Genomic DNA, 14,677 nt, shown 5'->3' on the forward strand with positions numbered 1-14,677 from the left:
CTGCGATATTGAACGTAGCCTAGAATTAGGATAGAATTTTGCAATGAAGGTCGATGGTAACTTCAGCAGCACTCTCTGGTCTAGCACCATGGTGTAGCCGGAGGACAGCTAGCTTCCATTTTCCTTGTCGTAGCTGAATCAGAATTAGTTAGGTAACATAGATAAATAAGATGTTTTATTTACCTTATTCTTGTCATTAGAATGTCTTCTTTTGGACTATACTGTTGGCAGTTGCATTTTCCTTTCTTCTCTAGGGAAAAGTCACTTGGGGCCCAGAGAGGGGAGAGGTCAGGCTTGTCTTTTACATGTCTGGTAATATGCAAGTGATTCATATGTGAATCATTTGTGAAACCATGTGAAGGGCTCCACTATGTCTGTACTCCAGTCATTCCCTCCTTTTCCCATTGGGGGGGAGGAGTATGGCAGTGTCTGGAACCATTGTATTACCCCTCTGATGTTGCATGAATCTTGACCTAGTATATGACCTAGAGGCTCACTCCCCTCCGTGAGCTTGTCCAGGAGATGGGAGTATCTAGAATTGACAATTGATATATGCCATTGGATGAGGTAATGTTTTGGTACTAGGAAGTACCAAGAACGAGAAGTAGAACCTCGTCTAAGAGACCAAACTGAACGATAATTTATAGCTAATGCTATCTGGCTATGGGATACTCCTCTTTCAAGTAAAAGGCTCTTTGTGAAGTTCCTAAGATCTGTGGTTCGTCATGTAAGTTGAGAGGGGTGTATCTTGGCAATAAATATACTAAGAATTGTTTTGTAAGCCCTCTCAGAGAATTCATTTATAGACACTGAATTGATCTGAGAGTCAAAGGGCTATGGTGAAGCTCATATAATTAAAGATGGAGTTTAAAATACAACTCTGACTTATGTGTGGTTTGTAAACTCTCCTCATTTAGTAATACAGGAAATTACCACAACATTTGGCGACGAGGATGGGATGTGAATCTTCACTCGGTGACCGCTCCTGATGACCTAGGTAAATCGTGCACGAGGGATCCCTCAAAACATGGGATCTCAGGGAGACCACACTTCGGGAACGGAGCAGATGGACCAACCTTTGATCTGAGAGGCAGCGAGCCGAGTGGATACCACATCTCGAACTGAGTTTTTTTTTAAAGAAAGAGGTGAGCGAACCACACACACTTGAAGTCGAGTTTTTAGAAAAGCCTCTGTTATGTGGGCTCTGAGTGTATTCCCTTGAAAGAGAGGGCACCTTGGAGGCGTAAACAGGGCCGAGTCAGAGGAGAGTAATCTGAAAGTTTGCGGACTCAAAGAATACTCTGCTATTGGTCGGTTGCGGGCGACTTAGAGCCATCCCGACACTGAATTGATCACAGTGGGGATTGGTGCGGTTTGTGGGGCTGAGGGGCCAGGGTGACTGTGTGTTCTGTGTGAAACACAGTACTTGGTGAAGCCCTATTGGAAGAAGGACCTCATTCTGAAAGTGTCTGTGTGACCGTCTAAGTGACCCTCAGAGGTGGTGAATTCCAATTATTTTAAATGTGCTAGCCAGGTATGCCCTGGGTTACTCTGTGTGAGTATTTTGTTATGGGATCACTAGGTAATATTTGTAGGAGCGTTCTGTGAGAGCGGGGTAGGTTGACTCTGTGTGGGTAACCTTTTAATTATGTTCTGATGTTCTGTGTGAACATCTGACCAGTTCTGTGTGAACATCTGACCAATCCTGTGTGGGGGATCCTTAAAGTTCTGAGTACCTAAGATTGTCTTACGTTTTATATGGATTCTGTGAATATTTGAAAATATGATAAATTGTATGTGTGTATAATCGATTACTAGAGATTTGATAAAGTAATGCTGAGAATATAATTAGATACAATTTAAACCACCCATTTGTAGACGTACGTAGGTTTTGAGTTGGGATCTTTAATGGATAATTTGATAAAGATTAGGTTTTAAGCACTATTAAACTAGTCTACAAAATCTGGGCAATTGAGCTCTAGAAACTGATTAAAGAGTGTCCACTTTTGGTTATCTTACCCTAACGATGGAACTATAAAACGCTTATTGGTTTATCTCCGTCTGGGCACAACATTTGAAATAAAACTGCCCTTAAGGTCTGAAAATGTTTTATTTTTCTTCACATTATGAGAGGATTTATTGAATAAACCGTTTTCAATAAAGATAGAGCGAATTAAAAGGGAATCGACGTAATTTATAATGTCGTAACAAAGCCTAAGGTTTCCATCAAACTAATTATCATTGCGTGATTAATGTGATGTAGTAAAGTAATGTTGCATGAGTAAACATAATCTACTTTTATATTAAAATGCGCAAGATCTGTTTCCTAGTCTATAAATGTCGATTTTATTCTGTGACTGCTAATCTATTCATTTGGAATGTGAGAATCATAGCCGGAGTAACGATTGGACCTTTAATAAATTAGGGCTATTTTTCTGGGAAGTGTCTTGATTTTACGAATACAGACAATTGTAAAGTGGGTTTATTTGCGGAGAGTCTTAGTCATTCAAATAGCATTGGTGGTTCAGTGGTTAAATTAGCTGCCTTCTAAGCTTGAGACCTGAGTTCGGTTCCTGGCAAATGCACTGACTAAAATCTGAGTTTTTGATTGTAATTCAACTATTTGTATGTTTTGCCTGGAAATATATAGTCGCTAGCGTTTGTATAAGATATAAACTGAACATTTTAATAGCTTGTTTGGTTCAAATTGAAAAAAGTGATAAATTGAACTTTTTAATAGATTGTTTAGGTTAAATTGAGAGACTAATTCATTCAAAATAATAGCGAAGCGAATTTCGATGCAAGACGGTGTCTGTTGCCTAAATGATCTGCTGGAATAATGTATTGAGTTAATTGAGTCGTATTTAAATTACTGTATCATAGAGGAGACAGTTACCTAAATTAAAGTAATTCTAAATAATAACGGAGAGATAATGGCGATAGAGTGGTGCCCAACGAAATGTTTTTCATTGTTATGGATTGACTCAAATCAAATCATCAAATCAAATTTTATTTGTCACATACACATGGTTAGCAGATGTTAATGCGAGTGTAGCAAAATGCTTGTGCTTCTAGTTCCGACAATGCAGTAATAACCAACGAGTAATCTAACTTAACAATTCCACAACTACTACCTTATACACACACAAGTGTAAAGGGATAAAGAATATGTACATAAACATATATGAATGAGTGATGGTACAGAACGGCATAGGCAAGATGCAGTAGATGGTATAGAGTACAGTATATACATATACATATGAGATGAGTAATGTAGGGTATGTAAACATTATATTCAGTGGCATTGTTTAAAGTGGCTAGTGATACATTTTTACATAAATTTAAATTCCCATCAATTCCCATTATTAAAGTGGCTGGAGTTGAGTCAGTATGTTGGCAGCAGCCACTAAATGTTAGTGGTGGCTGTTTAACAGTCTGACGGCCTTGAGATAGAAGCTGTTTTTCAGTCTCTCGGTCCCTGCTTTGATGCACCTGTACTGACCTCGCCTTCTGGATGATAGCGGGGTGAACAGGCAGTGGCTCGGGTGGTTGTTGTCCTTGATGATCTTTATGGCCTTCCTGTGACATCGGGTGGTGTAGGTGTCCTGGAGGGCAGGTAGTTTGCCCCCGGTGATGCGTTGTGCAGACCTCACTACCCTCTGGAGAGCCTTACGGTTGTGGGCGGAGCAGTTGCCGTACCAGGCGGTGATACAGCCCGACAGGATGCTCTCGATTGTGCATCTGTAGAAGTTTGTGAGTGCTTTTGGTGACAAGCCAAATTTCTTCAGCCTCCTGAGGTTGAAGAGGCGCTGCTGCGCCTTCTTCACAACGCTGTCTGTGTGGGTGGACCAATTCAGTTTGTCCGTGATGTGTACGCCGAGGAACTTAAAACTACCCTCTCCACTACTGTCCCGTCAATGTGGATAGGGGGGTGCTCCCTCTGCTGTTTCCTGAAGTCCACAATCATCTCCTTTGTTTTGTTGACGTTGAGTGTGAGGTTATTTTCCTGACACCACACTCCGAGGGCCCTCACCTTCTCCCTGTAGGCCATCTCGTCGTTGTTGGTAATCAAGCCTACCACTGTAGTGTCATCCGCAAACTTGATGATTGAGTTGGAGGCGTGCATGGCCACGCAGTCGTGGGTGAACAGGGAGTACAGGAGAGGGCTCAGAACGCACCCTTGTGGGGCCCCAGTGTTGAGGATCAGCGGGGTGGAGATGTTGTTACCTACCCTCACCACCTGGGGGCGGCCCGTCAGGAAGTCCAGTACCCAGTTGCACAGGGCGGGGTCGAGACCCAGGGTCTCGAGCTTGATGACGAGTTTGGAGGGTACTATGGTGTTAAATGCTGAGCTGTAGTCGATGAACAGCATTCTCACATAGGTATTCCTCTTGTCCAGATGGGTTAGGGCAGTGTGCAATACACTCGACTATACTATTCAACAAGATGGCTTTTCCATCTTCCGTATGGATCGAACGATGGCTTCTGGTAAGAGTAGGGGGAGGGGTATGTCTCCTTATCAACAATTCTTGGTGTACCGAAGGTTGAAAACATCTCGAGCTCCTGTCCTCCCGACCTGGAATTTCGGACACTTAAATGCTGGCCCCACTATATGCCAAGGGAATTCACGTGTGTTATTATCACAGCTGTGTACATACTGTCACAAGCAAACACCAAGGTGGCATGCTGCGAACTGTACAAGATCATTAGCCAGCTAGAATCCTCTCACATGGAAGCAGTCTTTAGTGTCGTGGGTGAATTTAAACAAGCACATTTAAAACACATTTTTGCAAAATATCACCAACATGTATCCTGCCCCACAAGAGGAAGCAATGTGCTGGATGATGTATAAACAAACATCTGTGACACATACAAAGCCATCCTCCGCCCCCACTTAGACCAATCAGATTATGTCTCTCTGTTCCTACTCCCCAACTACAAGCAGCAATTTAAGACGGAGCTACCAACACTGAGAATAGTGAGGCGCTGGACATAGGAGGGTGACTCAATGGCACAATATTGTTTTGTGAATACTGATTGGAATATGTTCAAAGATTCATCCACCCCGGACTCATCCAGGAATATAGGAATATACATGGTCAGTTACAGGCTTCATTAGGAAATGTGTTGATGATGTTGTACCCACAATAACAATCTGGACATACCCCAACCAAAAACCCTGGATGAACGGAGATATCCGTACCATGCTGAGAGCCCAGAGCCCTGGGTCTGGACATCACCCTCTGCAACTGATGGGCAAACCGCAGGCTGTGAGGACTAGCAACAACACCTCCTCCACACTGACTCTTATCACAAAAGGACCCCAGGGGTGTGTCCTCAGCCCTCTGCTGTACTTCCTGTTCACTCATGACTGCATGGCTTCGCACAACACCACCTCCATAATGTGCTGAATACACCACAGTTGTAGGCCTGATAACCAACAGCGATGAGTCGGCCTATAGGTACGAGGTAAGTGAACTGACATTGTGGTGCCAGGACAACAACCTCTTCCCCAACGTCATAAAAACAAAGGAGCTGATTGTTGAGCTGATTGTTTGAGTTTGGGAAACAGAGGAAGGAACATGCCCTGATCCACATCAATGGGACTGCAGTAGAGGGAGTCAGCAGTTTTAAGTTCCTCAGTGTCCACATCACCAACTGATCCAAGATGGCGTAGCAGTCAGATATCTTTGTTCTTCGTCTTGTATATGTCCCATGTATATATCTTTTTATATATTTTTTCTTTGCATATCTTTTATATTTTTCTAAACCTTAACTTCAAAATACTCTCCTGCAACCCGCCTCATCCAATGTGGTGTGGAACTGTCTCTTCTAAAGTATTCTTATCCACCTCCGAACCGGTATTCCCCAACCAGCTAGCCAGCTAACTAGCTAATAGTCAACTAACCACTGCTAGCGGTCATCAGCTAACCTTTAGCTCGGAAAGCACTCGCCAGTCTGTACAACGCGATTCACAACAAAGCATACCGGACCTATTCTCTCTCCATATCCCCAGTTTCCTACGGCAAGCTCTGAACCTTTTCACCTGGATCACCACAGCTAGCTAGCTGCAATCCGAGTGACTATTCCTGGTTTAACGTCACGTCCCTGTCCCGAAGCAAGCAAAAATTAGCCTGGAGTTAGCCAATGCTAAGCCCATATCAAGGCTAGCAGAGGAAGGCCAACAGCCACTCCTGGGCTATAATACCCTTTTTTCCCAACTGGCCCAAACCCCCTTCTACTGCCGGTAAGGGGAACGGAACCCCGCCGATCCTTCATGACTGGACTACCGACGAAATCTGCTCGAGGGGGTACTCAAACTGGCTCCGCGGCACTGCTAGCCACGGCCCACTAACATTAGTTGTCTAGAGCACACCGGACTGTTAGCTTAATAAGAGGCCCATAGGACAAATTCTTCGGCCACTGCACCTATTTTTCCAATTGGCTTGGTTTACTACACGGAGCCCTGCTGATCCATCTGCAGACATATTCAGCACGAGGGGGCCACAACAGACTTTCTTCCGTCGCAATGTCCTTCTAAGGCCCTTCTGCTAGCTGCTAGCCGAGGCCTCTAGCTGACTGAAGCCACTCACTGGACTCCCATGATTACTCGGCTACGCATGCCTCTCTCTAACGTCAATATGCCTTGTTCATTGCTGTTTTGTTTAGTATGTATTGCCTTATTTCACTGTAGAGCCTCTAGCCCTGCTCAATACGCCTTAGTGAACACTTTAATTCCACCTCCAACACATTCGGTGACATCACCTGGTTTAAATGATATTCATAGAGACAATATCTCTTTCATCGTCACTCTATGCACAGGTTTACCCCCACTGTATTTACATCCTACCATACCTTTGTCTGTACATTATGAATCTATTCTACTGCACTCAGAAATCTGTTCCTTTTACTCTCTGTTCTGAACGTACTAGACGACCAGTTCTTATAGCCTTTAGCCGTAACCTTATACTACTCCTCCTCTGTTCCTCTGGTGATGTAGAGGTTAACCCAGGCCCTGCAGTGCCTAGCTCCACTCCTATTTCCCAGGCGCTCTCATTTGTTGACTTCTGTATCCTTAAAAGCCTTGGTTTCATGCATGTTAACATTAGAAGCCTCCTCCCTAAGTTTGTTTTATTCACTGCCCTAGCACACTCTGCCAACCCAGATGTCCTAACCGTGTCTGAATCCTGGCTTAGGAAGACTACCAAAAACCCTGAAATTTCCATCCCTAACTATAATATTTTCCAACAAGATAGAACTGCCAAAGGGAGCGGAGTTGCAATCTACTGCAGAGATAGCCTGCAGAGTTCTGTCTTACTATCCAGGTCTGTACCCAAGCAATTCGAGTTTCTACTTTTAGAAATCCACCTTTCCAGAAACAAGTCTCTCACCGTTGCCGCTTGCTATAGGCCACCCTCTGCCCCCAGTTGTGCCCTGGACACCATATGTGAACTGATTGCCCCCCATCTATCTTCAGAGCTCGTGCTGCTAGGTGACCTAAACTGGGACATGCTTAACACCTCGGCCATCCTACAATCTAAGTTTGATGCCCTCAATCTCACACAAATTATCAAAGAACCCACCAGGTACAACCCCAAATCTGTAAACACGGGCAACCTCATAGATATCATCCTAACCAACTTGCCCTCCAAATATACCTCTGCTGTTTTCAACCAAGATCTCAGCGATCACTGCCTCATTGCCTGCATCCGTAATGGGTCCGTGGTCAAACGACCACCCCTCATCACTGTCAAACGCTCCCCAAAACACTTCAGCGAGCAGGCCTTTCTAATCGACCTGGCCCGGGTATCCTGGAAGGATATTGACCTCATCCCGTCAGTAGAGGATGCCTGGTCATTCGTTAAAAGTGTCTTCCCCACCATCTTAAATAAGTATGCCCCTTCCAAAAAGTTTAGAACCAGGAACAGATTGGTTCTCTCCAGACCTGACTGCCCTTGACCAGCACAAAAACATCCTGTGGCATTCTGCATTAGCATCGAATAGCCCCTGTGATATGCAACTTTTCTGGGAAGTTAGGAACCAATATACACAGGCAGTTAGGAAAGCTAAGGGTAGCTTTTTCAAGCAGAAATTTGCATCATGTAGCGCAAACTCAAAAAAGTTCTGGGACACTGTAAATTCCATGGAGAATAAGAGCACCTCCTCCCAGCTGCCCACTGCACTGAGGCTAGGAAACACTGTCACCACTGATAAATCCACTATAATTGAGAATTTCAATAAGCATTTTTCTACGGCTGGCCATGCTTTCCACCTGGCTACCCCTAGCCCGTTCAACAGCCTTGCACTCCCCACAGCAACTCGCCCAAGCCTCCCCAATTTCTCCTTCACCCAAATCCAGATCGCTGATGTTCTGAAAGAGCTGCAAAATCTGGACCCTACAAATCAGTCGGGCTAGACAATCTGGACCCTCTCTTTCTAAAATGATCTGCCGAAATTGTTGCAACCCCTATCACTAGCCTGTTCAACCTCTCTTTCGTATCGTCTGACATTCCCAAACATTGGAAAGCTGCAGCGGTCATCCCCCTCTTCAAAGGGGGAGACACTCTAGACCAAAACTGCTACAGACCTATATCTATCCTACCCTGCCTTTCTAAGGTCTTCGAAAGCCAAGTTAACAAACAGATTACCAACCATTTTGAAACTCACCGTATCTTCTCCGCTATGCAATCTGGTTTCAGAGCTGGTCATGGGTGCACCTCAGCCACGCTCAAGGTCCTAAATGATATCATAACCGCCATCGGTAAGAGACATTACTGTGCAGCCGTATTCATCGACCTGGCCAATGCTTTCGACTCTGTCAATCACCACATTCTTATCGGCAGACTCAACAGCCTTGGTTTCTCAAATGATTGCCTCGCCTGGTTCACCAACTACTTTTCAGATAGAGTTCAGTGTGTCAAATCGGAGGGCCTGTTGTTCGGACCTCTGGCAGTCTCTATGCGGGTACCACAGGGTTCAATTCTCGGGCCGACTCTTTTCTCTGTATACATCAATGATGTCGCTCTTGCTGCTGGTGAGTCTCTGATCCACCTCTACGCAGACGACACCATTCTGTATACTTCTGGCCCTTTGTTGGACACTGTGTTAACTAACCTCCAGACGAGCTTCAATGCCATACACCTCCTTCCGTGGCCTCCAACTGCTCTTAAATGCAAGTAAAACTAAATGCATGCTCTTCAACTGATCACTGCCCGCACCTGCCCACCCGTCCAGCATCACTACTCTGGACGGCTCTGACTTAGGTATTTGTAGTTGTTCACATATTATAGGTGTCTGGTTAGACTGTAAACTCTCCTTCCAGACTCACATTAAGCATCTCCAATCCAAAATGAAATCTAGAATCGGCTTCCTATTTCGCTACAAAGCATCCTTCACTCATGCTGTCAAACATACCCTCGTAAAACTCACCATCCTACCGATCCTCGACTTCGGCGATGTCATTTATAAAATAGCCTCCAACACTCTACTCAACAAATTGGATGCGGTCTATCACAGTGCCATCCGTTTTGTCACCAAAGCCCCATATACTACCCACCACTGCGACCTGTACGCTCTCGTTGGCTGGCCCTCGCTTCACTCTCGTCGCCAAACCCACTGGCTCCAGGTCATCTACAAGTCTCTGCTAGGTAAAGCCCCGCCTTATCTCAGCTCACTGGTCACCATAGCAGCACCCACTCATAGCACGCGCTCCAGCAGGTATATCTCACTGGTCTCCCCCAAAGCCAATTCATACTTTGGCCGCCTTTCCTTCCAGTTCTCTGCTGCCAATGACTGGAAGGAACTGCAAAAATCACTGAATCTGGAGACTCATATCTCCCTCACTAGCTTTAAGCACCAGCTGTCAGAGCAGCTCACAGATAACTGCACCTGTACATAGCCAATCAGTAAACAGCCCATCCAAATACCTCATCCCCATACTGTATTTATTTATTTATCTTGCTCCTTTGCACCCCAGTATCTCTACTTGCACATTCATCTTCGGCACATCCTACCGTTCCAGTGTTTAATTGCTATATTGTAATTAATTTGCCACCATAGCCTATGTATTGCATTACCTCTCTTATTCTACCTCCTTTTCACATGCTGTATATAGATTTTTCTACTGTATTATTGATTGTATGTTTGTTTATTCCATGTGTAATTCTGTGTTGTTGTATGTGTCGAACTGCTTTGCTTTATCTTGGCCAGGTCGCAGTTGCAAATGAGAACTTGTTCTCAAGTAGCCTACCTGGTTAAATAAAGGTGAAATAAAAAAAATAAAAAAATAAAGGACTTGTCATGGACCAACAACACCACCACTCTTGTCAAGAGGGCGCAACAGCATCTCTACTTCCTAAGGTGGATGAAGAAATTTGGCAAGCCACCCCGGGTCTTCTCCAAATACTACCACTGCACGATCGAGAGTGTCCTGATCAGTCGCATCACAATCTGGTACAGGAATTGCTCTGTCCACGACCACAGACCAGTACATCACTGGGACTGTGCATCCCACCCATATCGGCGCATGAGGTCTGATACCAACTGATACCAACAGGCTCAGAGTCAGTTGAACACTTGAACTGGACTGACCACCTGCTCTGATTCTCCGCACCTTAGCACACACATACACATTCATGCTACACACACCACAACTGCTACTACCAGACTCTCATTATGATGGCTAAATACTGCACAATTTAAACACTTGCACAAATCCCCCCTTCCCCAAAACACGTGTACATTTTGGACTATACATTGTGCCTTCCAGTATTTTACTTATGCAAAATGTTTTATTCTATTCTACTGAGTCATTTACTTTATGCTTTTATTCTTATCGTTTATAATTTCTTATTGTTGTTGCATTGTCGAGAAGGAACCTGCAATTAAGCATTTCGTTGAATGGTGTATACTATGTGTATCCTGTACATACGACTAATACAACTTGAAACATGGAGCACATGATACTTTTTCTTACATCCAACGTCAACCAACCACTCCAAGAGTAGACCCTCTGTAAGGTCAGGGGCCATATATATCAAGCGTATCAGAGTTAGAGTGCTGATCTAGGATCGGGTCCCCCCCATCCATATATTTTTGATCACTGTGATCTAAAAGGCAAAACTGATCCTAAATCAGCCATCCTACTTTGAGACGCTTGATAACTACACGCCCATAATGTATGATTCAGAATCTGTCTATGGAGTTTGTTAGCTAATCTTTCTTTTATAATCCCATAATAATCTAATCTGCCTAACAACAATCTAACTACATAGATAATCTGTTTATTCTAAACCAGTTAAATACGCTCATGCGTTATGGGGGAGGGATTGAAAGAGATTAACTGAGCAGAGTGGGTACATACAGTAAGTACACCCTCATCTAGAAAAGCATGTCAATCCAGCCTAGACATTTGTATGTGTATTCTTTAAAGGGCTTCATTTAGCACATTAGGTGTGCCCCAAACCCTGAGAACATCATAGAGATTCAGGCATCCGACCACTGCCTGAGGCTAAGGCAGGTTTCCTCAACTGGCGGTCCGCTTGCCAAGTGGTTTTATTTGGCCCCCCAAGTTCTCTGAGAAAAATAAAACAGTGCCTTCAGAAAGTATTCACACCTCACACCTCGGGAATAGGAATGGGTCACACCTACTGAGATGGGGGAGGGAGAGGGGAGTTGGGACAGACAAGACAAATAATGCTTATTTTTTAAATATTATTGCCTGTCTGTGATGTGAACCCCTCACAGAAACATAAAAAAAAAAAAAAATACACATTTTGTCACAAAAAAAATATACAGGCGTCCTTCCTAACTCCGTTGCCGGAGAGGAAGGAAACCGCTCATGGATTTCACAATGAGGCCAATGGTGACTTTAAAACAGTTACACAGTTTAATGGCTGTGATATGAGAAAACTGAGGATGGATCAAAATTGTACTTACTCCACAATACTAACCTAATTGATTAAGTGATTAAGTAATCAGACCGTTATGGTAGTGGCCAGACGGAAGCCACTCCTCAGTAACAGGCACATGATAGCATGCTTGGAGTTTGCCAAAAGGCACCTAAAGACTAAGACCATGAGAAACAAGATTTTCTGGTCTGATGAAACAAAAAATTTGACTTTTTGAGCCTGAATGCCAAGAGTCACATCTGGAGGAAACCTGGCACCATCCCTACTAATCAGGATCAAGGGAAAGATGACCGGAGCAAAGTACAGAAATCAGGTTCAAGTTCAGGTTCTGGCCGGACCACTCAAGGGAATTCAGAGACTTGTCCCGAAGCCTCTCCTGTGTTGTCTTGGCTGTGGGCTTAGGGTTGTTGTCTTGTTGGAAAGTGAAACTTTGCCCCAGTCTGAGGTCCTGAGCGCTCTGGAGCAGGTTTTCATCAAGGATCTCTCTGTACTTTGCTCCGTTCATCTTTTCCTCGGTCCTAACTAGTCTCCCAGTCCCTGCCGCTGAAAAACATCCCCACAGCATGATGCTGCCACCACCATGCTTCACCTTTGGGATGGTGCCAGGTTTCCACCAGATGTAACACTTGGCATTCAGACCAAAGAGTTCAATCTTGGTGGACTTGGAGTTTTACCAAATAGGGCTATCTTCTTTATACCACCCCTACCTTGTCACAACACAACTGAAGGAAATAAATTCCACAAATTAACTTTTAACAAGGCACACCTGTTAATTTAAATATATTCCAGTTGACTACCTCATGAAGCTAGTTGCCAAGAATGTGCAAAGCTGTCATCAAGGCAAAGGGTGACTACTTTGAAGAATCTCAAATATTTGTTCAACACTTTTTTGGTTACTACAGGATTCCATATGTGTAATTTCATAGTTTTGATGTATTCACTATTAATCCACAATGTAAACTCAGCAACAAAAAAAAACTTCCTCTCACTGTCAACTGTGTTTATTTTCAGCAAACTTAACATGTGTAAATATTTGTATGAACATAACAAGAGTCAACAACTGAGACATAAACTGAACAAGGTCCACAGACATGTGACTAACAGAAATGGAATAATGTGTCCCTGAACAAAGGGGGGGTCAAAATCAAAAGTAACAGTCAGTATCTGGTGTGTCCACCAGCTGTATTAAGTACTGCGGTGCATCTCCTCCTCATGGACTGCACCATATTTGCCAGTTCTTGCTGTGAGATGTTACCCCACTCTTCCACCAAGGGACATGCAAGTTCCTGGACATTTCAATGGGATTAAGATCCGGGCTCTCCGCTGGCCATGGCAGAACACTGACATTCCTGTCTTGCGGGAAATCATGCACAGAACGAGCAGTATGGCTGGTGCCATTGTCATGTTGGAGGGTCATGTCAGGATGAGCCCGCAGGAAGGGCACCACATGAGGGAGGAGGATGTCTTCCCTGTAACGCACAGCGTTGAGATTGCCTGCAATGAAACAAGCTCAGTCCGATGATGCTGTGACACACCGCCCCAGACCATGATGGACCCTCCACCTCCAAATCGATCCCTCTCCAGAGTACAGGCCTCGGTGTAACGCTCATTCCTTCGACGATAAATGCGAATTCGACCATCACCCCTGGTGAGACAAAACCGCGACTCATCAGTAAAGAGCACTTCTTGCCAGTCCTGTCTGGTCCAGCGACGGTGGGTTTGTGCCCATTGGATGACGTTGTTGCCGGTGATGTCTGGTGAGGACCTGCCTTACAACAGGCCTACAAGCCCTCAGTCCAGCCTCTCTCGGCCTATTGCAGACAGTCTGAGCACTGATGGAGGGATTGTGCGTTCCTGGTGTAACTCGGGCAGTTGTTATTGCCATCCTGTACCTGTCCCACAGGTGTGATGTTCGGATGTACCGATCCTGTGCAGGTGTTGTTACACGTGGTCTGCCACTGCGAGGATGATCAGCTGTCCATCCTGTCTCCCTGTAGCGCTGTCTTAGGCATCTCACAGTATGGACATAGCAATTTATTGCCCTGGCCACATCTGCAGGCCTCATGCCTCCTTGCAATGTATTTTTTTCATTTGGTTCGGTTGGTTTAACATTGCGAAATGTCAAAATAACATACATTTCGAAACAAAACCACGTGTCCATGCAAGTCATTTGTTCATTGAACAAAAATGCTCACATTAAATCCATTTATGATGATCATGAAGCGTCACTTCTGTGTCCCAATCTTCATTTTACATTCGCGTTGGTCTTCCAACATGCCGGAGCAAACAGCGCAATAGTCACTCTAACTGCGACGTGAATAGGCTATATTGAGTAGTCTTTTTCTCCGGTGTAGCCCTAGTCTCCCCATATCTCTAAATACCCTGAATATCCAAAATAAAATTGACAAGTGAATATCACCATCTCATAGATTATCTGATCAAACGTCCATTCTATAGCTAGTTAGCTATGGAGATAGCAATATGAATACTCTGATCAGGGTCCCGTGTGGCTAAATTTGTAGATCAATGAGCTTGCAACTTTAGGGTTGGGGGTTCGATTCCCACGGCGGACCAATACTAAAATGTATGCTACTGTAAATTGCTCTGAATAAGAGGTTCTGCTAAAAGCCAAACTACTCTCTTTGACATATGTATTGTTACAACCTTACCAGTAAACTCTCCAAGTTTAACGCTGACTTCAGGTCTCTGACCATGAATTCCAACTTTTTCCTTCGGCTGTCCAGCCTTTTCTCCACTCCCGACGACAT

The 14,677-nt window shown here is 44.3% G+C and overlaps 1 protein-coding gene across 1 annotated transcript in view; it reads right to left on the bottom strand.

The window, feature by feature from the left end:
• The window catches only part of LOC120019239 (rho-associated protein kinase 2-like), a 68,413-nt gene extending 53,736 nt beyond the window's left edge, over window positions 1-14,677 (bottom strand). Inside the window, exon 1 of the mRNA XM_038962559.1 lies at window positions 14,579-14,677. Within this exon, the coding sequence (XP_038818487.1) occupies window positions 14,579-14,677 (99 nt within the window). The remainder of the gene's footprint in view (window positions 1-14,578) is intronic.

The sequence above is a fragment of the Salvelinus namaycush genome, chromosome 24 (genome assembly GCF_016432855.1).
Source record: "Salvelinus namaycush isolate Seneca chromosome 24, SaNama_1.0, whole genome shotgun sequence".
NCBI classification, from domain to species: Eukaryota; Metazoa; Chordata; class Actinopteri; order Salmoniformes; family Salmonidae; genus Salvelinus; species Salvelinus namaycush.